Source organism: Paramormyrops kingsleyae, chromosome 23 (genome assembly GCF_048594095.1).
Source record: "Paramormyrops kingsleyae isolate MSU_618 chromosome 23, PKINGS_0.4, whole genome shotgun sequence".
NCBI lineage: Eukaryota > Metazoa > Chordata > Actinopteri > Osteoglossiformes > Mormyridae > Paramormyrops > Paramormyrops kingsleyae.
The window spans coordinates 17,159,538-17,183,669 of record NC_132819.1 but is presented as its reverse complement, the minus strand read 5'-3'; the positions used below and the strand labels follow the sequence as shown (position 1 = coordinate 17,183,669).

General features: G+C 45.9%; 1 protein-coding gene across 6 annotated transcripts in view; it reads right to left on the bottom strand.

Annotated features, from left to right (window-relative positions):
- csmd3b (CUB and Sushi multiple domains 3b) overlaps positions 1 to 24,132 on the bottom strand; it is a 349,538-nt gene that overhangs the window by 77,930 nt on the left and 247,476 nt on the right. For all 6 annotated transcript variants that reach the window (XM_072705595.1, XM_072705594.1, XM_023811991.2 and 3 more), the window contains 10 exons: positions 23,763 to 23,932; positions 23,363 to 23,519; positions 21,377 to 21,568; positions 17,532 to 17,658; positions 15,196 to 15,398; positions 14,119 to 14,310; positions 13,067 to 13,205; positions 9,220 to 9,407; positions 8,480 to 8,674; positions 7,280 to 7,396 (listed from right to left, as the gene is read on the bottom strand). In XM_072705595.1, coding sequence (XP_072561696.1) covers positions 7,280 to 7,396; positions 8,480 to 8,674; positions 9,220 to 9,407; positions 13,067 to 13,205; positions 14,119 to 14,310; positions 15,196 to 15,398; positions 17,532 to 17,658; positions 21,377 to 21,568; positions 23,363 to 23,519; positions 23,763 to 23,932 — 1,680 coding nt within the window. The remainder of the gene's footprint in view (positions 1 to 7,279; positions 7,397 to 8,479; positions 8,675 to 9,219; positions 9,408 to 13,066; positions 13,206 to 14,118; positions 14,311 to 15,195; positions 15,399 to 17,531; positions 17,659 to 21,376; positions 21,569 to 23,362; positions 23,520 to 23,762; positions 23,933 to 24,132) is intronic.

Here is a 24,132-nt window from a genome sequence, read left to right as displayed (position 1 = left end):
ACGGTGCAATGAATCATGGGAGTGGTCTCGTTTCAAGAGGATGCAACTGAAGTATCCTTGATATTTGGAACAGGGCAAGAACAACATCTGGGGATTTTTATCGTCCTTTGTGTCTCTGTTCTTAATATTGGAACTGGTCATTGGCACTGGAAGATGACATAAAATGAGTACATGAGAACACAAATATAATTACAGTAAGTACGTATATTGAGAAAGGCGCCTAGCATCGCCGCTGATTGCTGTAAACCAGTGTTTCCCAATCCGGTCCTCGGGGACCCACAAGCGGTCCATGTTTTTTGCTCCCTCTGAGCTCCCAGCCAGACAGTTCACAATTCTGCTACCAGGAGCTGGGGGGGAGCAAAAACTTGGACTGTCCATTGGTCCGGAGGACCGGATTGGGAAACTCAACTGAAGGTGCAGCTAGTCAAGAAAGGAAAAAGTGCAAGTTTCAAAAATCCTTATGCATATGGGGACACGACAAGCAAGGTGGAGACCACATTAATGCATTCAGACTCACGGAGCTGAGCTAGCATAGCCAAGACATCTCGCATGTACGTGGCATATTATTTATCTAGCACAGACAGACATTTTTGTCAATCAGAAATTAATAACAAAAGAGGCCAAGCGTTTGATTTGGGGATGCAAGTCTGGAGGCAGGAGAGCTGATGCCCTGATACCCAAAACATCCAGGTAAATATGAGGTCGGCAGTGTGGACGCACCTTTCATTTCAATGTGCCTCACGCATGCCACGTCAGGTCAAAGTCTTTGATGACTAAAAGAAGAGCTTTGATCACATGACCTCCCCAAAGATTAGGAATTCATGTGAAGGATAACGACTTTGGAGTACAGGTTAAACTGCCGTCTTGTGCGAAATGAAAAAGAAAAAAAAAAACGTCAACACTTTTTTATCTCTGCCAATAAAAGCCTTTCCTTGAGCCTGAAAATGCTTCTCTTATATATTACAGGTCCTCAGGAGGTGCCAGGAAGACATGGTTCTTTTTTGCTCATATATATTTTTCACTCCGTTAAAAAAGTCAAAACTTTAACAAAGGGCTTTGCATATTCCTCTGGTCTTCGTAAAGCCTACACACCGTTTGTGTGCTTGTGCGTTAGAGCGCTCTCTCTGCAGACGCCTTGGAGATGAGCGGAGGATGCTGCATTTGGCTTTGAGGAGGAGGTGGGTTAATTGGAACACAACTGGAATGGAAAAAGCAGGGGGCTAGAGATGGAGAGATGACTTAGGCGATGCATTCATCTCTGTGTCAAAGCATTTCAAAGAGGACTCATTAAGATGGTCGGCCGCCGATCGGGGACAGCACTAGAGAGAGGCCCGGAACCTCATGAACATTAAGAAATGGCCTCTTCCATGCAGGCTTTGATGAAGCTGATGGGCATTTGCACACAGAGTCGCAGAAAAGCAGGCTGCACATGCGTAGACACCCAGGCCACATGTTAACTTGATGACAGGTTTGCAGTGCTACAGTATCTGATGGTTCCCGGGTGGGGGGGGGGGGCTATGTGTCACTCTTCTTTGGGTTTCAGCACTCTGCTCTTGCTTGGAGGACCAGGGCACTAAGTGGAGCCCAGCTCTCCTCCATCCTGCTCTTCCACCTGACAGGAGGTAACAGGCCCCTCATCCTGTTCCCAAGGGTTCACTGTGCGAAGGAGGGATCTCGTGTGAAATATGAGCGAAGCCGAGTAAAACCGATAAATAATGAAGCGCTCACAGGATGAGCACACGCGATTGGTCCGCTCGGAGGGGAAATCCTCAGCGGCTTCGCTTATCAATCAATCACGTGCCGCGTGGGCCTCTGGCATACAACTACGGGACGAATGAAATCCAGTTTAGCCCCGTTTAGCCCCAGCGCCGCTAATGTGGGGCCTCGCAGAGCCGTGGGAATCAGAGAAGACAGACATCCAGCGAGCCTCGTGGCATGTTTCTGAAAGCGTGACAGCAAGAGGGGAAACACGTTCTTTCATCACCTTTGGCTGACGTCAAGGCAAATGTTTGATTTGTTTTTAATCAGTGACCACAAACTTGCCACATTTCTGACAGCAGGGAAGAAAAGAAATAAATCTGAAACAAATTCAATTAGCTGCTGTATCCAAAACTGTCAGGTGACTCACAGTTATTCTATTATTGTATTTTGACTAATCGCTATAATTGAGTTAGAACTAGAAGCAGATTAATAAAAATAACATTTTTACGCTGAAGCCTCTACCTCAAATGACAGCGGCAGTGACGGCGGTGGCATTACAAGCCTCAGTGGCTCGAACATGACAACACGGTACATACTGTAGCGGCCCTGCATTCAGGATCCGCTAATGCTGGCCTGGGCTAAGAGATCTATCCGTTAACCCGGTAATCTGACAGAAAGAAACTACTTACAACAAAAGCAAAAGCATAGAACACAACCTAGGATAGCATGTGGGAAGTGTTGCGGGCAGTCCTGTCAACACTGACTTTAAAAGCTTTGATTGGCACCACGCCCAAAAGTAATTAGCGAAATGAAGCTGTTCTTGTAATTGTTCTATCGGTGGTTGTGTGATTACGCCTACAAGTTCATCATTACAGTATAAATAGTAAGTGTCAATAACATGTTATTACAAACAAAGCACCCATAGTCAAGAAATAGCTAGGCATTAACACCAGCAGACATGGCAGGACTCAGAAGTTTCACTGAGATATTATATGTATGTTAATTATATCATTGATTTGGGGCTGCTAATCTGCAGAGTTTTGTCGATGCAGCTTCAATCTCCCTTTCGAACACATGCGAAGATCATAGGTGATGCAATTACAGCAGAGACTAGCTGGTAAAGTTAAAACAGGCTACAATTTTTTTAAGACAATATGAACAGCACAACAAGGCAAAAAGTGAAGTTCATGAACTATTAAGCAGAAGCTTAATAATATCGGACAGAAGAACATCGTATCCCTGGATTCACTAAACCCCTCGTGAGGAAAGAGCAGACATGTGCAGACCATTTCTCCAAGGATTCATGGCTTTCATTTCTGGCCACTGAGGTGATGCTGTACGTATCATGCGTGCATCATGAAACGAATTTCCGAGATCCGCAAAGCCGGTGGTGTCATCCGCGGCGGCCCACCGCAAACAGAACAAATCGCTGTAATTGTAATCCCATGATGCCCCTCGCTCTGTTTTTTTGGGCCTGCAATATTTAACAGTTAGAAATCATTAAAGTTTTCAGAAAACACTGCGGAGCGGGAGCTGGTGAGAACCATCCCTCCGTGTGTTCGCAGAATGTGCCAAAGGCAGACGATGGGCCACGGTGAATAATTTATCTTCTAGACTAAACCTGTCATTGTCTGAAATATTGCTGCTATCATTCTTTGTGACAGAATAATGAAACATTAAAGAAGGCTAGAGAGCAGTGCATTTTTAACACTGTTCTGGTGGTACGGAACACATCTATGAGCACGATACGTGTGTCCCGTGTCACATATGTGCTCGGGGAGGCGCCGGCCTCGCTCCATCCCAGCTTCGCGCGCGGGAAGAAGGGGGAGTGTCCATGGCTGCCCTGGCCGTCTGCCACGCCTCCCGGCTCGCCGCGTAGGCTAACCCTCAGCTGGGGAGCGGTCAGGCTCCGGCTACCTGCCGCACCTGGCGTGACAGATCACAGACGAAGCGCGGACGTGGCCCGCGTCCACAGCTCCTGGTCTGGGCACGAGCCGCTGCCAAGCCGTTGTCAGGCGTGACAAAATGCATATGTTTGAGTTCGCTGCTTACAAGCCACTTCCTGCTCCACCACAATCGGTCTGCCCTAATTACAGCTAACAGGGCGGCACCGCCAGACAGAACAGGCCCGCGGAGCAGACAGCACCTTCACAACACAGGAATATCGTGTCCTGGCACGGACCTTGCTTTGCAGTTCTAGGGGCAAATTAGATTTTTCAGGGCAGACACCTAAAATTTACCTCATTTCAAATTTACTTCAGAGAATAAGCAAAAATCTTGAAAGGACGTCACTTGACGGTTCTCTCATGTGGTTCCCCAATGGTAGAATTGAGGTGTTTGAAGGTCATCTCCACCTTCAAATGCATGAAGACCCATCTGTTCCAGGAATTCCTCTGCTAGCCTGATTACATCTGTATGTTCCCTGAATGTTCTGTTGAACTTTTGATCGTTGAATAGTCTTATTAGGGCTCATGGGAGGCGGGGCCAACCAATCAGATTTTTTGGTCCTTCCTCCTCTAGTTGCTTGGACCCGCCTCCCCTACAATCTGATTGGTTATCTCTCTGAACCAATTATTTCTCATTCTGCCCTCAGAACATTTTCGTGCAAGTAAAACTCCCATGAGGCTTATTAGGTTCCAGCTCTGCTAAAAGTGGCTGTGTAGCTCCTGCTCCAATACTGCATATGCTAACCTGGGTATTCACTGGAAGCTCAGCCTAGCTGCACTTAATCCTAGTTGCCTGCTTGATGGCATGTATGTTTGCAATGTGCTATTTGCTGCACTTACATTTTGCTTTGAACAAAATGTCTGCTAAATGACTACAATGTAAATGCAAAAATGTCACTCTGCCACTTATAAACCGTTAATCAACCTCAATGGCCATAAATGTATGACATCATATTTCAGGTGGCTGGTAAGGAAGAGGCACATAGTCCTCGCTGGTGCTCCCTCTGTCACAGAGTCACGTGACGCCTGACAGAGCCCCACTTAAGCCATTAGATATGTTTACACTCTGGAGGAAGGCTACCAGCACAGAGCCATGTTGCTGATATCGTCTGTCTAATGGCCCCTGATTACCTCGCGCACAAGCAGTAAATAGATACGTATCGGCACACAGATGCATGATGTTGGATTAATAGCTGATTAATATTAAGATTAATAGCTGGTGGGTGGGGGAGGTGTCAGGGATGCTTTATGTTAGCCCCAAGCAACCCGTAAGCTAACAAATAACAGACGGAACAATGAAGAATGGAGCAAAATTAAAAGCAGTACTCTCTCCAGCTCCATCGGTCTCCATTTTGGGATGACATTGTTTTCGATACTAAATCACACAAGTTCGTATCACCTGGAGGATATAGCTACTACGCTAACATTTCAGCATTTTTCTGAACAAAGACAGATAACAGTGAGCTCAGGATTCAGCGAGATGGGGAGGAACACTCTGTTTTATTCCATCGCTCTCCATTTTGGAATCATGCTTTCACCCCTTACTCTCCATATTAAACAATGTTACTACGTGCCATTTGGGAATATCTTTCGTTCTGTAATTTTCAGTTTCAGCACTCAGTCAATAAAACCTAATGGTTGAATCAGGAAATTAAAGTGGCACAGAATAATGAAGCAGAAATATCATATGGGATGTAATGTGTATGGGATGTGTTTATGTGGCACATCATGTTCGCAGCTCACATCACTGACATGGGGATTCGATGAAAGTCGATGCTGAACCAAAGCACTTTTGGATTTTTATTGCATTGTGGATTTAGAAAATGGGGTGAGGCTGCCACCTATTTTCAACGCTACTGAACATTTCGTAATTGTTCCTCCAAAGATGCTGAACATTTCTCGTGTGTGGTGCCGCCTTGCAGAAGTCCTGGATCCGGCCTGACTTTAGACGTTAATGAAGCCCAGAATCGTACAGCGCTCATCATTAATTCTGACAACCCCGAGAACACAATTACCACCAATACTTCGTCAGAGTGTGTTTAAGGCTGACTTCCAGAATTTGAAAAGATCTGAGACAAAATAATGGCCAATTATTAGCTGGCAACAGATTTGCTTTTACCACAGTGAATGCACATGGAATTTTAATGAATGTTATTTCTGTGTGATTTATATTTGTGGAATTCCTGTCAGTTTGCGAAGTCCTCAAATGTCTCTATACCTACATATTTCATTTATCCCTTAGCCGTCACCATCCAGAACAGCTAAATCCGGGTCTCTATTTTCACTGGCTTTACTTAAGACAGGTTTCCACTCAATTATTCTGAATATGCTTCAGTCTGGCAGCTATTAGATATCCAAAACATCATTATAGAAGCTTCAGAACGCCACCTAATATCATAAACGTACGTATGTGCAGTTATACATCTCCAAACATTTATGTAAGCGTAAATGACTCCTGACACGGCAGTGGCAGTAGTAATGAGCAGCATATTACCGCTATTCTATTGGGAGAATTATGCTGTCAGAACGGAACAGGAGCTGGCAGACAGACACAGCGATCGAGAGCAGACAGTGGGAAAAAGGTTAATGCTAAAAAAAAGGGTGTCGCAGAAAAGCAAAGTGTTAGCGGGGAGCAAAGCAGTTTACGTTAACCTATGCTAAGCTAAGGCCGCTAAGGTCTCAGTCTACATTTTAAGTATATTTTATTTCTGCGAATAAAAAGTGACTCAGGAGAGTGACGAGACCCTGGGCCACAAAGACATCAACGTATGAGCAAGACAAAACACCAGAGTACAGCCTTCCTTCCGAACTTTTTAAGTTATATTCACCTTCACATTTATGATGTTTATACAGTTGAAAAGAAAGAGCTGATCAAGAAACATTAGAAAAAAAAGGATTACAGGTGTATTTTCACCACACTCTCAGAAAAGGGGTATCAGCTTATACCTTTGCTTGAAACTGGGACTGTACCTTGGAATTCGGTACAGAAATGGACTCCCCAAGGTACAAACAACATTAATGTACCCCAATGGTACAAAAAATGTTCCTCAGAGTCCATTTCTGTACCTTAAAAGGTATAATTACCTACAGCTAGAGCCTTGAGGGTACAGCCCGAGTGACCAAACCAAAGGTACAAACTGGTGCTCTCTTTTCTGAGTGCACTTTCTTTTTCTAAATTATGATCCCTTGGGTGAATCTTTTCTTCCATCAAAACAAGGAAAACGAACTTGCCCAATGGCAATTAAAATGACCAGGATCTTGATCAGTAAAGTGAGCAGAGGTTAGGTAGCTGATGTTATGGACACTGGTGGCAGCTTGGGGGATATAAATCTTCTCACTAAGCTGAGGGTCCAGTGCAACTCTCCATGTGAGCAAATCCACACCTTGTTGCTAAGTTACAGGTGTGTGCTTTTGTCCTTGCAGCCTGAATCCTCCAGAAAACAAAACAAAAAAAAAAAACTAATCAGCAGGAAGAAATCTAATTCCTGCTGCAGCGATGCGCAACGCGCAAGGGTTAGCTCCGTCTCAGGTGGGGCTCCTAAAGGAGAGCCATAGCGCAGCGGCAGACAGGCAGGCATGTGAGCAGCCCCTCCCAAAACGGAAGCGTGCGAGCAGAAAGGGGACGGCCTTACCGAATTCTCTGGGCACGGAGATGGCGTAGACACAGCTATGCCCCGCTGTGTAGTTCCGGGGGTAGTTGGGCGACAGCACGGTCCCCTCGGTGCCTGTGGAGCGGCTGCCACATGGGGCTGTGGGGGGGGGAGACCAGATGTCAGGTGCCCGCTCGGTCGAGCCCCCCCGGGGATGGGGGCGTGAACCACCTTCGGCGAGCTCCGCAGGGGGGTTATCAGCGGAGCGGGCAGACCGCAGCCGGCAAATATGCCTCCGCTCGCCCTCGGCCCCGCGGAGGACGGAGTGCGCTGGCTTCCTGCGAGCCGCCGACCAGCTCGCCGTCCCTCGAAAACACCGGGGTCCGCCGTGCCTGATCATAATTCAGACTGAAAGCTACATTTAACAGGGATATGCCCGCTTAGCTTCCAGCACCAAGCCATTAGGAGCAAACAAACAAAATAATGCATCGAAACCACCAACGACTTATAGATACCGGAATTGGTTTTTGTCCAAAGAATGCATGCCTCGCTGTAATATTTATGAAAAGTACACAGAATCCATCACTTGTATGGTGCCTTTTGCTGTTGCGCCTTGCTACTTACTTCCTGTATATATCTGATTGTATTTACATTGACCGGTGCTGCCGCCGTCTAGGGGCAGAGTAATGTGCAGCCGGCTGCTTTCTGACGCGCAGTTCCTAACTCGGAGCCATTTCGCAGGTGGGCGGCATGGGAGTGAGCCGAATCCCGTTTATCAAAGGCTTGGCGTCGGGGGCCGGAGTCAGGGAACAAGGCGGGAGCCTCTGGCGGGGGACCCTCTGGCGAGGAGCCTCGGGCAGGCTAGCCTGTAGCAGCGTACCTGCCCCTTCTGCAGTACCAAACAGCCAGCGGGCTGTTGATATGCTGGGAGGTTTGGCATCCGCAGGCTAGGGAGGATGGGTGCGCGGCGCTAACGTGGCGCGCTTGCGGCCAGGCCGCATTCTGAAGCTGAGCACGGTTAAGGAAAGCTTAGGTTTACGTAAATTTGGACGACTATCAGGCACCATTTGGGAGAATGGCTTAAAAAGGCTTAAGCACTCCAGCCAACGTTCATACGATCCAACAACATGCGTGCTTCGTCCTTCTATAATAACTATGGCAGAGTAATGTTTATTATTAAGCTGAGGTTTATCGTAAAGGCAGAGGCCCAAGCAGTCCTTGGCATGTTCCTCGATGACGTACCTTGACAGCTGGGCAGAACCCTGTTCCAGCCAGGCCGGCCGTCGTCGCCCATGATGCAGGTGAGCGTGGAATAGCCCTGCAGCATGTAGCCGGGCTCGCAGTAGTACGTCACCGTGGAGCCCAGCTTGTAGTCACTTCCCACCCGTGTGCCGTTCATCACGCTTCCGGGATCGAAGCACGACTCCCGGAGCTTGGCTTCAAAGGAAATACAGGATTAGGGGCCTTCAGTCGGGGAGGGCGGGGCCTGCTGATTGGATGGGGATGCAGCGCCGACTAAACGGCAGCCGGTTTCCCACCAAAACTGCAGTCAGCCGTGAAACATGTTCAGAAACATGCTTCCAAACACAGCTACGTCAACCTGCTGGAGACGCGCATGCACAAACACAAACTAACATCTACACGGTGCTCCTCATGAACTGTTATTGAACAATCTACAGGCTGAACCAAACAGCACAGAACAGTAACAATTTCATAACACTTCAGTAATAAGGCACACTCTGTTACATACTGGAAAAAAATGCAACTTCGCAGAATGAATATGCAACAGCATTTAAGTTTGAAGTCTCTCTCATACGCAGTCATCTCTCATAAATTACTTCTGTCTTTGCAGTAGTTGCGGAACAGTCTGGGACAGAATCAATGGACGGTTATTGCAAATGCATGCAAAGTTCCCCCCGAATTATCATAAATGCGTCAGTCTTCCACGGTGGCCCCTGGGGGTTTTGGCATGGTTCTGCTACCTTTGTACTCGAGGTGGAAGCCAGTGTAGCTGACCGAGCCGTCACTGCGGAAGGCCAGGTGCATGGTGTTGGAGCTGCTCTCGATGCGCTCGGGCAGCTTGCTGTCCTGGAAGGTGCCGATCAGCGAGCTGCTGCTGTCCGGCCCGTCGTAGATGTACAGGAAGTCGTAGTTGGGTTCGATGCTGAAGCTGATGGGGGAGGAGGGGTGTAAGGGGCCACAGGCTATGGAATAAGCACTTCAGAGGGATGGAAAGAGCTGCATGGTGGAGGTGCATGGTGTGGTACATCTCTCTAAGAAACACAAGAGCAACTCAGGTTCCATCCATATCGGAGGAGGTAATGTTCTCCTGGCTCCGACATTGGTCTTGTACAGCTGGGCAGAACCCTGTTCCAGGTGTATGTAGTGGCTGACACAGAAGGGTGTGTGTTTACGTAGTACATAACATTCTTTTCAAGCATATTTATAATATAGCATGGTAACACTTTACAACACTTTACTTAAAGTAGTCATCATAATGCATTATTGATATCTTCATAGCGCATTATAATGGTCAGTATAAGCCATTATAATGCATAGTGAAGTTATTTATAGTGCATTTTACATGATAGCTTCATATAGCATTCATAATGATATGCCATTTTATAAATAGTTACAACCATGTCTATAATACTTAATGAATGCATTATAATGCATTATGAAAGTATCTATAATGCATTATACATGAGTGCTCTAAGTATTATTTAAAGCATTTTTATTAACTGTACCTTCATAGAACATTCATTGCACCTTCATAATGCATTCATAGAACATTCATAAGTAGCATGAAAGTATACCTTAACATCCTAACATTTTAATGTACATTAATAACAAACATAATATGATAATAACAAGCATTATAATATAATATGTATAATCGTATAATGTTTGTTACTAATGTATACTAAAGCTGTTATGGTACAGTATGTTAGGATGTTGAGGTATACTTACATGCTGCTTATGAATGTTCTATGAATGCATTATGAAGATGCAGTTAATGTAAAATGTTACTGTGTTTTTCGTAGTTGTCAAAGGCCATTCTCATACAGCTGAAGATTCTGAATATGGGATTGTGGGCGACACCCCAGAGGGAAATGGGCTAATGACTCTGGATGCCCCACAGCATAATTATATTATACCCACTTTCATATGGGCTACATGCTGTTTGTGTGAACATAAACCTACAAAGCGCACACGTTATATCACAGAAGTCAAAGACTGCTCTCACTCATAGGAAGAACAGTGAGCCTTTAAATGTGTAACTATGGAAATGCAAACAATATTCTCCCTTAATAAGCACACAATAAAGGACATACTACTCGTTTGCATCTGTAAATTTTCCTTTTACAAAGTTTTAAAAACAAACCACACGGCAGGTGATTGAATTTCAAGCTAGCCGTCTGGTGGAACTTTTTAAAATGAGGAGATATTGCTCAGATGGGCTGCGAATTTATTTCGAACACTGTCAAAAGCTGAAACAGCCGCAGCGTTCGCTGCTGTACTTGTTCCTGTAATAACTTTCTAATTTGGTGTATATGTGGTTATTGAATGCTGCATTAAAAACACAAAATGTGACAGAGAAGCAGAAATTAACAGACACTTATTGCAGGCATTGTCTGAGGAGGTGGGGAGAGCGATATGCATATATGGGGGGGGCGTCTGCCTCAGTGGACTAGACATCTGTGCCTGTGATTGGAAGGTTGTTAGTTTGAGTCCCGTTGTTGGCAGGACAGTCACATATCTGTTGGGTCTGGATCCTGGGCTTCTGTGTGTGTCTCGAAGGAAGGAAAAATGAGATATGCAAAAGAATTCCGCCTGAGCAAAGGGCAAATGAAGCATTTCATACCAGTGTAAGGTTTTGTCTCAATGAGTCAGTTTACACCAAACCCGCAGGCAGGAATTCTGCCAACTTCCTCCATGCCCTCCCTCCCATACATTTTGCCAACCAGGGGCCTAAACCAGATTTCAAGGGGAGTTCAGACTTGTAATTTAACTACCTGGCTACGTGCCTGATTGGTAATGCAAATTATTTTGGGTGGTAGGGGGTGTCAATCCTGTTATTTTACTACGTGACAATGTGCCTTGTCCACACTGCCTGGTGTTGATGGTGCATTGAGGGGCTCGGTGAGTCTGTCACACTTCACCGGACCGGTATCTATAGCTGACGGCTCACTTCAAGATAAAGCGAATCGAAACGCGGGAAAATGCTCCCCATCAGAGTGGAATAAAAAAAAAAAAAAGCAATTAATTTTTGATAACCAGATGTTTAAGATTGTTTTTTTTTTTAGCTTAGCCTCTGGAGCTGTCACTCAGCAAACAATTAGCTTGGCGCTAATTGAAAAGCGAACAATCGCAGATAGTGCTAATTTGTAATGATGAAATGTGAATTTCACAGAACTGCCAACACTGAGGTCATTTTTTTTTTTCCTATTGTGCGTTCGCATTATCATAAGAGGAATATTTCATATCACAGTCCTCTGCTTGACAACGCCGCCTTTAATGAACTGTGTAATGGAACCCAGTGAAAGGGATCAAGTCTGTTCCTGGCAACCTGTTGGAAATGCTTTTTGACTGGTAACATTCCAGTTTGTTTACCAGAAAACCCTGCATTTTATGGCATGCATAGATGGGTGATTCTAGGCATAAGAGGGGCCAAAATTCATATAGAGGGGGGTAAACATATCATTAGCCAATCATATGTTTTATGTCAGTGAATGACAGGGGAGGTGGTGCTATCAGAGCCAATTAGCTTTCAGATGGGGCCAGTGTCGCAGTGGCCCCACCCCTGCATGGATATGAGAACCGCATTTGATTTCACGTGGAACAGATTGGTCAGTGGAGTCTGCCAATGAGCAGAGAGGTGGAGCAGGCAAGAGAATGACGGCAGAATCACTCCGTCACTGTTTGGCCCTCGGCTGAGCCGTCTATCTGTGCCAGTGACGTTCTCCACATCAAAGGCATGTTTGTGAAAACCATTCAAGCACCCCTCCCCCTCCCCCTGTGCATTAAATTTGATCATGAACACACACAGTAAGAAGACACGTAATAAACACACTATATGTTATTGTGTGTTTAAAGAAATCAGATATATCCTTTTTTCAGCAAATGGGTCACATGATACGCAATTACAGTGACATACTAGATATCCAAGGAGCTAGTTAACGTGACGTCTCAGGCACTATGCGGAACGTGGCTCTCCATTAAAATGCGGCACCCCTTTGGCCACAGGCCTCGCAGGGCGAGCAAATGTCACTGTATGATGAAGGTTCGGGAGGGGGGGGGGGGGCGCAGATTTTTCAGTGCAGCACCGAGCCGCTGTCAACTTTAACCTGGAGGGCTGGCGGGCGGCGGCTTCACTGCGCCCATGCGCCGCGGCATCCATCCTACCCGTCACGGGGCCCGGGGCCCTCAGCGCGGTCACGGCACGCCGCGTAAAGGTCGAACGGAAATTTTAAAAAAGAGAGAGACAAACTGGCCCAATTAGTGGAACTATTTAACTATGAAGCATATTTATCAAATTTCTTTTTCATGTTAATTGGACCCATAATTGCACAACCCGAAAAAGAAAAAGCCATAGACACCTCAAACGAGAGGCTGTAATAAAGGGGGGGGGGGCTGTGGGTTCATTAAGGACAGCGGATTGCGAGCAGAGACCCAGCGAACTAATTATCAGGCGTCATCATCAGTGCCTCTGCGCTGTGTGATTATGGTGGTGGGGGGGGGGGGGGGGGTGCGGCGTGGTGAGGGCTCCTGAGGTTAACAGGCGGGTTTAGGGGGAGGACGCGGACCCGAACTGGGAAGGGGGCGTACCTGATGAATGCCAGTGACAGGACGTAGTCCGGGTTGACCGCTATCAGCCAATCACAGTCCTTACTGTGGGGGTAGGGGTGGGGGTAATTCGGTGAGAGGATGAAGCCAGAGGATCCAGTCAGGTTTCCCCCACAGGGAGCTGTGGAGAGCAACACACACATACACACACGCAGACACAGACACACACACACGTGTCATCACACGTGTAACATGAACTGAACGAGTCAGCAGGCAATAACATTCCAATAACGTGTGACACACGCAATAAGTATGAACATATGTGCTGTTGCGTGTTTAAAGAAATCAGACATATCCTGGGTGTTTCTTTTTAGTGAATGGGTCATACGGTACACAACAACAGTGACACACTGAAGGAATGCCCCCCCGCCCCCCCCCCAAAAAAAAATGTCTAAAAAAAGGACACACGTCAGCTGCCATACAGGCTCTAGGTGCTTCATGACACGTCACCGGCACCCCGTCATTAACACCTATTTGTCAGGGAGGGACGCGCTGAATTTTAATGACGCCGTCAAATGCGGTTTACATGTAGCTCACATGGGACACCCGTGGACAGAAGACGCCGTGAGCGGACCCCTGTCTCTCACTCGAGGACGGCCGGGCGAGGGAGGATTTTAATGACCAGGGCTTACGGGGAATGTGATGTCGCTGCTGATGTCCTCTCATACTTCTCGTACATACTGGCTAACAGGCTGTGGACCAGCTTTAGTCCTGATTCTGGTATTTATGCCCACATTTACATTTAGGCTGCGCTACAGTATGTCCTACATGTGGGGCCAAAGTGCCCACCCCCCCCACAGGCTGGCCAGGACCCGCTTAAGTCTGCCAGGTATGTAGCTAAAAACTATCACTAAGTGGCTCTTAGTGTCTGTCTAGCTGGTAACGGTAGTAATTTTACAGGGGGGGACAAGGGCATGAAATATTTGAAACAGCGGCAGCATCATTAATGGTGCCCCTGCACAGAAAGCGTGTTCGTTTTTCCAGCAATTTCCTGGCGCCGACTTGCCGCTCCAGGCCTCGTGCCGGATACTCGCCTATGCAGATGGGGGGGCTGGGCTGCCAGTAGTATCTGTTTTCCACCTGGATGCATGTGATGCGCATCTCGCCCTGCAGCTCGTAGCCGGGATCGCACTGGAATGTCACCGCGTCCCCTGGCTCCCGGCCGTCTCCGTTGCGGCTGCCGTTCATGGGCACCCCAGGGTCTCTGCATGCAGTTGCAACGGAACCTGTGGCCAGATAGTGGGGAGGGTGGGGGTTCAGCAAAGAGGCATATCATCCGGCTGCCACGGTCCGGCCTCCGCATCCTGATGAGACTGACCTGACAGTCAGCCCTTTCTTATTCCTTTAATTAAAAAAGAAAACTCAGAGATTCGTTAATTTGTGTTATTTCTTCCGATTAATGCAAACGACACTTGAGGACAGGATATGAGCACTGTGGCAAAAGGTGGCCAGTAACTTTAGCTAATCTTAATGAGTCACTTTACAATTAATTTGCCATCCAGACAGAAAAAAATTGCTTTTCATTGTTCCACAGATTAATCTTGACTTGAGTTTTTCAGCTAGGAGCCAATTCTTTTGGAAATTACAGCTAGTGGTATTAGAGTTGAAAAGAGATTAAGACTGAGCTCAGTAAACTGACTTTCAGGTTAGACCAGAATAGTTAAACTCGCTCCCTCCCTACAGTTACCAGAATCTGATCCACCATAATACATACAGTACTGTGCAAAAGTCTTAGGCAGGCAAAGGAAATACCTTTCCTCAGAGGCACCAGATATTTAAGCTGCACTACCAACCCAGTTAATAAATTTACTACTTAGTAAAATAACTCGACGAGGTACTGATTAGCCATATGAGGTCTGCTAGTGGACGAGTAAAAAAAAAAAATTGGACGGTCGCTGCAAATACTGGGTTTTGAAATGGCTAAGCTGACACACTTTCACAGACATAATATAATATAATTGTACACAGGATCATTTAAACACTATTTTCTTTGACTGTCTAAGACTTTGGAAAAGTGTTTCACATCAGAGGTGTATTAAAAAGGCTTACAGGTGCCTCATGTGGAGAAAGCCCCCTAAAACTTACATAAGCCTGCGTTATTAAAGACTCACTTGAGAACTCGATGGCAAACCCAGACTTGCTGATGTAAAAGTCTGTCTCGAACTGGATGGTGACTTGGTTGAGCGTGCTGTGGATGCTCTCGGGAAGCAGCGACCCGCTAACTTCCCTCAGGGACATCTCGTTTTCCGGCGGCCCGTCCCAGACCTTCAGGATGTCGTGGGAGGCTTCGGTGTCGAACGCCAAAAACTGCAAGCTGGCGAGGCAGGCCGGGGGTTACGGAACAGCAACCGGGCACAAGCGACGGGCGCTCGTTTACACCATTTACAACAACTGCAACAAGAAAGGCCTGTGTTTGCATAATTAGCGACATTAGTTATCGCACGCACGTAATGGGTCTTTCCAAGAGTCAGATGCAGGTTCTCGTGTCACCGCAAATCGCCACCTTGCCGTCATCATTAGCCTGCGATAATATGCAGTAACTGCTTTAATGACCACATCTGTTGCTAGAACAATCTAGGAGGTACCACACAGACTTTTTCCTCACGCACAGCCTATCATACTATATTTCAGCTTCGATTTCTCCAATGTGATAAGGAATAAAAATGTAGATGGCAATATTAAGTCAGTAATTTCAATTCCCACAGATCTTTCGTCCACTATACTCATGATAAGAGCGTAACGCTCCATCAGATTCCTGGAACGCAGGCCCTTCCTCAAAATATATCTGCCCGTTAAGATAAATTAGAATGAGGCTACGCTAAGGTCAAATATGCTTTTATTCCCTGTGGTTTGTGTACCGCTTGTTGTAAGATGAAACAAACTAGCCAAAGAATATAAAACAACATAATTACACCGTAACTAACATATTGTCGATTTTCCGAATTTTGATAAATCGTTATTTGCAGTTTTCTCTAAATTACAATACGAACCAGGGGTCCTCAGAAAGGTAATAAGGGGGAATATGATTACAAAACAAAGTGTGGAGGAGACGCTGGAGCCCTTCAAGGTTACTCCACTTCAGCTCTGGGAAATACTAATAAGCGAGTCTATGAGCTGCATTTCTGTCTCATCTTGTTATTACCCAGGGCTTTGGACAGGCTCCGTGCGGGGAAACAAAGCCGGCCGCCCAGTCCACGCAAGATAACACCTCCTCGAACCAATCACCTTGAAATCCCGGCTAGCCTTTGTCGTCCGAACATGCCGTCAAAACTCCAGACTCTCCCTGTTTTTTTGTTTTTTTTTTTATGCTTTTTTTATTGACAGTATCTTTAGAAAATCTCTCTCTTTTGTGGTTCCAAAGGGTTAGTTTCTGGCTGGCCTGGATGAACGACCAAAGGCATGAAACGGGGAACCGGGGGGCGGGTCAACCTAGGCCCATGCCCGGATGACTTTTGGTGAATCATTAAGAATGCAGGGATGAACAATCGTGAACAAAATTAAATAATTCAATGCAACTAATTTAATGCCATTTCATCTTTATTCAAAAAGCCTGAACTATATAAAATCTGACTTTTATAAGGCAAATGATACAGTGGGTTACTCACTGAGTGCTGCGATTTGAAATCTACCAATCAGCTGTATTTTTTAACACTGTATTTTATGTCCAGTCATCGGCAGCATTATCCAGATCTCAGCATGGATTGTGAAGCAAAACACTGTATTGTGAGGTTAGCAGGCTTTGACAGTGTGGTGCTGGCTGCTGTTAGCTACAGTACCAGTCAAAAATCTGGACACATTTGTCTCTATTTTAGCTGTTATTCACCTTATAGTAAAAGCCCTCAAGGCAGCGAAGTAAAACATATCAAATTTTGCAAAGACCAAGAAAAATGTTCAGCATCTCAAAATTTTCTCAAATTTTTAGTATCTTCAAAACAGCCCCCTTTTGCTGTCATTCTTCTGACCGCCTTTCAGATGTAGCCACCTGGAATGCTTCTCCAACAGTCCTGAAGGCGTTTTCATAAGGTCTGGGCACAAGTTGGCTACCTTGCTCTTACTCTTTGATCAAATTCATCCCAAACCAGGTTTTTAGGGTTTGGGTTGGGGGATTGTGGGGGCCAGGTCATCTGTCACAGCACTCCATGTCTTTCCATGCTAAGAAGATAATACTTCCTACAGTATATAACCTCGAGGTGTGCTTAGAATCATCATCATGTTGAAAAACAAATGATTTTTCAATAGGTGTTTCACGACTTTTGACTGGTACTGTTTGTTTAGTTGATTTATATGTAGATATGTGTTGTGCTTTTCTGGGTATATTACTGTTCTGTAGTTCAGTACATATGCCACTCACTCCTGCCCTGAAATGTTGCCCTCCCTTGTTCAGATGTTTTCCCTGACCCCTGAGCAAAATGAAGGTCACACCCCGAGTCACATGCCCGCACGATACCTGACGATGTTGCCCGAGTCAACCTCGATGACCCAGGTGCAGCGCAGGTTGTTGTCGTAGGGGAATGGGTATCCGGGAGACAGGATGCGGCCCGACGACTCGCCTTTGAATCTCCCGCCGCATTCAGCTAAGTTGGGAAAGACGGCAAAGTGTTAGGAGACTGCAGTCACAGATTTCTAGAAAGTTTCCCCATGTGGGTACCGAAAAAATTGTCAAAATAACAGGTTTTTATCACATTGTGGGAACATCAGAGGTGGATAGTTCAGGCCCAGAAAGTAAAAATCCAGACCAAGATTTAGTTTCAACCAACTAGTTCAGAATAAAGAGTCACAGTCACAGAGTACTCAACTGGTTGGTTGAAACTAAATCTTGGTCTGGATTTTTACTTGCTGGGCCTGAACTATCCACCCCTGGGACTCACACTCACATTACTGTAATACATGACTCCTGTACCTCCGCCTTGACTCCTCTAACACTTATAAAAGTTGTTAATAAACAAAAGTTTGGGGACATTTAATTTCTCTTTTTCTACAGCAAGGCAGCTTCGTTTCTGGGAGAAAAGGAGTTTACAGCACTTCACCATGAGGTATATTTTCCGCGGTTTGCTCTCCCGGTGGCGACGTATTCAGGGTGAGCGTAGTACCGCGTTTGAAAACAATGAGAGTCGTCGCAATGACTCGGCTCCTCCCACACACGGGCGATTTCACATTCCCGGCAACATGCTTAGCGCCATGACACGGCCCTTTCTTCCCCAGCCCCAAGCCGCCTAATGGGGCCCCTCCCCGGCCCCCGCGGGGCCCGCCATACCTTACATAACGAGCTCATCGCTATTGTACCTCCCATTCACTCCGTTATCTAACTTTAAATAGCTGTCCACAAAAATGTATGGTGCGGACTGGTGCCGGAACGCCGCCTTGTTAATTAATGACGCCGGGCTTGGCGCTCGCATTCATTCTGCTCATTTGCATAAACTATCTACATGACAAACAATGCTCAGTTCAATGATGCTTGAATAACAAAGTTCAGATAGTGTTTGATTAATCTGAGCATTATGGAGGTTCAGTACTGGAGAATTCCGCCCCTTAACGTTCTCCTAAACTAACATCTTGCCACATCCATTCTTCATTATTCCTGGTATCCAGCTGCTCATTATAGGTTACTGTCTGTATCTCCAGTGCTAACTTTGCCCAGCATACGTGTTGCTCTCAGATGTTCCACAACATGGCAGCTTGGTAGGGAAAAGTTTACCCTTGAAATAACTTCAGCTCATCTCTCCACCTGTCTGTCAGGAAGACACATATAAAGGTCTCCACGGGTATACTGATGTTTTTCTTTTTTTCCTCCAGCAGACTGAATATTTAAAATGTGTCTTTTCCTTCTCCTCCTTATACGTAACGGGGGACTGAAATGAAAACGCGAACATAAGTTGCTGATTTCGTATAAAAATTTCTCACAGTTTTATGACACACGTTTCCTCAGGCCCGGCACATGCCGCCACTTTCACATCTCAGCCGGTCGGCTCGAATAAAAAGTACAGCTAAATATTTTATCTGCAATAAAAGCCACGGAATGGGAGAGTTAAGGTAATGCTCCCTCTCTGTTTTTTTCTCACAAAGGTCATGCTAAATGACCTACGTTTATTTTAAATATGCCATAGTATGACTGCGACCACTAGAGTCTGAAATTTTATTATGGATATTTAGAATAAAACGAAATACTACTCAAATAATAAATAACCACAAAAAAAGGAAAAGGGAAAAATGATCAAACCTTATGTGAGCTTAAGTAACAATGCAACTTAACGATTGCAACATCACAAAAAAATCTTGTCTCTGATTATGAACACTGTCACACTTTTATAAAATTGTTGTGACATGAACACAATTTAATGTTTATACAAGAGCCTTACACAAACCCTTACTTTAAGCGGAACAAATAAAGTTTGAGTGGCAAATAAAAATGCGGAAACCAATCTGGGCTTGTTCTGGAAATTTTTTTACGATTTGCATAAAGATGATTTCGACCAATCAGTAAGGAGCAGTGGATCTACCTGAAAGAACAGCACTTTTTAAAACATGGGCAGACATAGAAATTAAGATTGGGGAAAAAATAATCATACTGATGAGTACCATAAATCAGTAATTCCCAAAGTGGGGGATGTGAGACACTGGTGGGCAGTTGCGTGATGATTTCTAGAATATGCGAATAAATTTTTTTAAAGTTTAAAAACACCTTAGTAGGACCTGCTACAAACAAGTTTCTTTTTCTTAATGAATAAAATATGCGTCACTTTTTAGGCGAACAAGATACCACGAATTTTGCTAATCAATAAGAAACAGGTAAGGAATGCCTCATGCATTTTGTGTAAGGACCAGCTATCCGAAAGATAAAACAATTCACAAAAACATTTCGTTGTAATAAATGTTAAATCATACTGCAGGTATGAGTAACCGATATACAAAGCAGATTAAGATCAGTGACAGCACGTGTTGACATTTATTTGACCAATCTTTTGTTATTTTCTGGGCTGAGATCCCGTCCAAAAATATGAACACACAAAGGCTGTCGTAAACTTATTTGCTACCATTTAACTTAAGGGGGACACGTTATTTAGTTACTGAGTTACTACTGAAGAACAAATCATGAACTATTACAGTTCCTGCATGAAATACATGAACCATCATGGCTGATTACTGGTGAACGAACATGTCATCAGTACGTAACACTTAGTTTCTGGTTAATTAATGCATTAAGTAAGCATGTACACTGTTACATTATTTGTAGCCTGTTAAGTAAAGTGTTACCAGTTACTTTAGTGCTGCATAGTGCACAGATTGGGCCTAACTGTGGATGACGGTCTCCCATGAGCTCCCACCACAGTGTCCACGCATTTCATTAGGTAAGTTTGATGTAACACTAAGTAAACTATGTAACCCTAAATATAACATTAGGTAACTTAGACGTAACACTAGGTCTATATAAAATTGTGTACTTGCTATTGTCAAATTGTTGTGTTCTTTTGTGTTATCGAAGTGATGTGCCCAAATATGAATAGGCCTTTTAGTGCGTGCTGCCGTTTGCATGCTTCTGACACCTAGTGGGGGTCGTGATTCTCTGGTACTGTTTCTTTGGGGGTCGGCGGCTGAACAGCTTGAGAATCCATGCCATAACTAAGAAAAGTAAGAAAATGCCTAAGCTGAATATGCATGACAGTATAAATTTAGGCCTGGATTTTAAAACGAGTGTTTGACAGCCATGAAAGCACCAAGAAGGGGCCTCTTCACAGGACAGAGAGGTGGTAAGGAGCGGGTATCACTGCTCCGTGACATACGTACAGGCAGAGCCATTGGCCCATCGGCCCATCGGCGTATGTGTATCTGAGCATGATACTGTCCAGCCTTCACTGCTACCCATCTGATAGGCTCCTCTTTTATACTCTGGCTTGGCATCAGCATATTTTATTTTTTTACCGAAAATTAATGTTGGGTAGTGAAGCGTTGATTTTAATATTAAAATACAGAGCGGTGCATAAATAATCTGGACAGCAGCTGCCACTTTTTCTTTCCAAACCTGGATTCGGGATATCTGCCCGACTTTGGGGTCGGAACAGAGATCGATATTCCTTCTGACTGGTAATTAAGAGCTGAGCTGGAAATGGGAGGAACTCCCGTTCCTCAAAACCAGAACATGGAAGCTCCATTAACCAAGGCCTCCACAGCCAAACAGAGAAACGATGCAGCTGAATTAACAATGTCTCATTATTGTAGAATAAGGCCTTGGGACTGTGCCCTCCTGGGTGCGGTGGGGGGGGGGGGGGGGCGCGGGGGGGGGGGCGGCTGCCTTACCTATGCAGGAGGGGAGAGGGTTGTCCCAGGCCCTCCTCTCGCCGGTCATGCACTTCAGCACGCTGCTGCCATGGAGGGTGTAGCCAGGGTTGCAGCGGTAGGTGATGGAGCTGCCGGAGAAATGCCCCTGGTCGCTGACCTTGAAGCCAAACTGGGGCACGCCGGGGTCCTCGCAGTGGGACAGCTCGAAACCTGCGGGGGCGGGGAGGGAGCGAGCGAATCTGTGACCGGAGCGAGCCAATCGGGACACTTTTATTTCTGCTGACTCGCTTGCCATTTGAAATCCGGGGACCCCTCCCTCCCCACGTGCCCGCCTGTCTCTGCCGGGCGCCAAGCTGAAGGTCGGCCCTTTAAAAGTACTCATTAGCAGGAAATCTGACTTTAAAGTCCCAACAGGCAGGAGTGTCCATCTTACTGAGCAGGCAGAACAATTAAGATTAAGTGCTGAGTTAATTTCAGAATGTGCTTAGCAGAGCATCGCAGGCAGCCCTACTGAGATAGATGCTATTATCATCATCTGAAATCACCGCTCTCATCATTCGGTATCATAATTACGCACTGAGGAGTGAAACACAGGACAGGAATCACTCTGCTGCGTCTTTCGATTGCGCCACATCGTCTCAATCATTACTTATTCAGTGTCTCATATGTGTTGTGTGGTACCAGATCCGCAACAGGTTCCTCCTGCTCCCTTATGTCCTCATAAAAATGCTGGGGAAGAGAATAATTGGCACTTTAAAGAGGCTTCCAGGCAGCTGTTGCTCCCAGAATTCAGCTCCGTTGAAAACTCTCATGGAAAATGGCCTTTGATATTGGAAACTGCTCTCTGGTTTCAAGTCGTTGTTCTTTAGATTCGGCGCAGTGGGCTTTTACTTCGTAAACTCAGATGCGATCTGAAATACCCCCAGCTCCCAATCACACCCGCCACTCTCTCTCCATTAGCCAAAGCCTTTGTGTTTGTTTACATTGAGTTTGTGACCAAATTTGCAATTGCAAATACAAGGACAAGTTATACCCTTGAGCAAAGAACATAATCCTTAATTACTTCAACAAAATAAGTCCCTTTGTCAATGTAACAGTGACGAAGTCAAAGCTGCTCTGTGCTCTTTGCTATACGACTGTAGGGAAAGTGGTTATAGGATTAAGCAAATGGGTTTGACTTTGCCTAGTTTTTGTAACGTCTGTGTACACGTGTTAGCAATTAGTTTAAATCAATGGGGTCTAGATCGCCTACTGATTTGCGATGTTGTCCAACACTTGCTGTTTATTTTTTACCCCCCGATCAGGTGATATCTACCCCGTTAACCTTACTTAGCCGGTTAACCACATGGCATTAAATCACCCCCCCTCCCCCGGCAAAGCCCAGGCCCGAGAAAGAGCCAGCCCCACAAATGGCTATTTTAATTTACCTTGCTGCCCATCTTTATCCGCTGGCCAAGTCGCTGTCATGGCAGGCGGTGACCTCACCTTCCCCTCACACTGTACGACCTCCATTATGCAATCGAATAGCTAATCCTCCCGGTAAAATGCAATCTCGGGCAGGTGGGGATTTACTAGATTTCAAACGAGATACCCCCCAAGTGAATTTAATGGTTTGCCCCGGGAACTAAAACTCTGTCACTCTCAACATGTGAGAAGTGGAAATTGGGAAGGTGGTGGGGGCCTGGGGGGGGGTTGGGCAGGGCATCAACTCTATATAAGCCACATCCGTTTGGACAGAACCAAGGTCGACACCAGTCACCCTGTGCCCTCCTTACATACTGTATTATACTTAACGGCTTTCCATGCATAAAATCCCTGAATAAGACATTCTCCGTGTTGAAATTACATAGTCATTCTCTTTGGGTTCTTAGTCTTAGTTAATGCATGATAATGTAACAGGAGAAGTTCCCTTTCAATTTTTACTGGGGCGCTCGTGGCTCAGCTTGATAAATGAGCATTTCCCACCATCACTGGGCGAAGGTGGATTATCCTCCTGCGACTTACTGGAGTAGACGAGCTTGAAGCCCTCTCCGGTGAACTCCACGTCCGTGTAGAACTCCAGCCAGAGGTGATTGGAGGTGCTCATGAGCGTCAGGCCCAGCATGGACGACCCAGTGAAGGCCCCGAGCACGTGGGCCGTGTTGTCCTTCCCGTCATAGATCTACGCGTCGTGGAAACAGCACTTCAGTCTCAAAGCTGCTCAAGGCCGATAGATTGTTTGCCAAATGTTACTGAACGTCCCCCGTCCACCCCCAAGAAACCAGACATGAAACAACACAGTACAAACAATCCCAGGGGCTCCTTTACCATTGTTTTGTCCATATCTCTGTTTGAACAGTTTGAAATCTTTAAAAAGCATGGTAAGCGCGCCCGCATCTCTCCATGGGACGGCGGGCCGGCCCACCTTGAGCATGTCTCCCTGCGCCAGGTGAAAGGTCCGGGCAGAGATGTTGATGCCTTTCCCGGCCTGCACCTGGATGCTGTAGATGCACTCGTGGTTGTTCTCGTAGTTCATGGGGTAGTTCGGCGAGAGGAGGATGCCCTCGTTGTTCATGACGGACGAGCCGCACTCGGCTAGACAGAGAAAGGAGAAGAGACGACTTCAGGAGGAAACGGGGGTTGGAGGAGGAAGGTAATGTGAAATATTAAGGAGTGAATTATCATTACGCATGAAAGGGAGGGGTCGCCTTCTGGAGCAACAGCTAGGGAATGTTCCACAAAAGAGGGGCCACGTGAAATCGTACATTTCACAATATCAAAGCACAGCACATGGA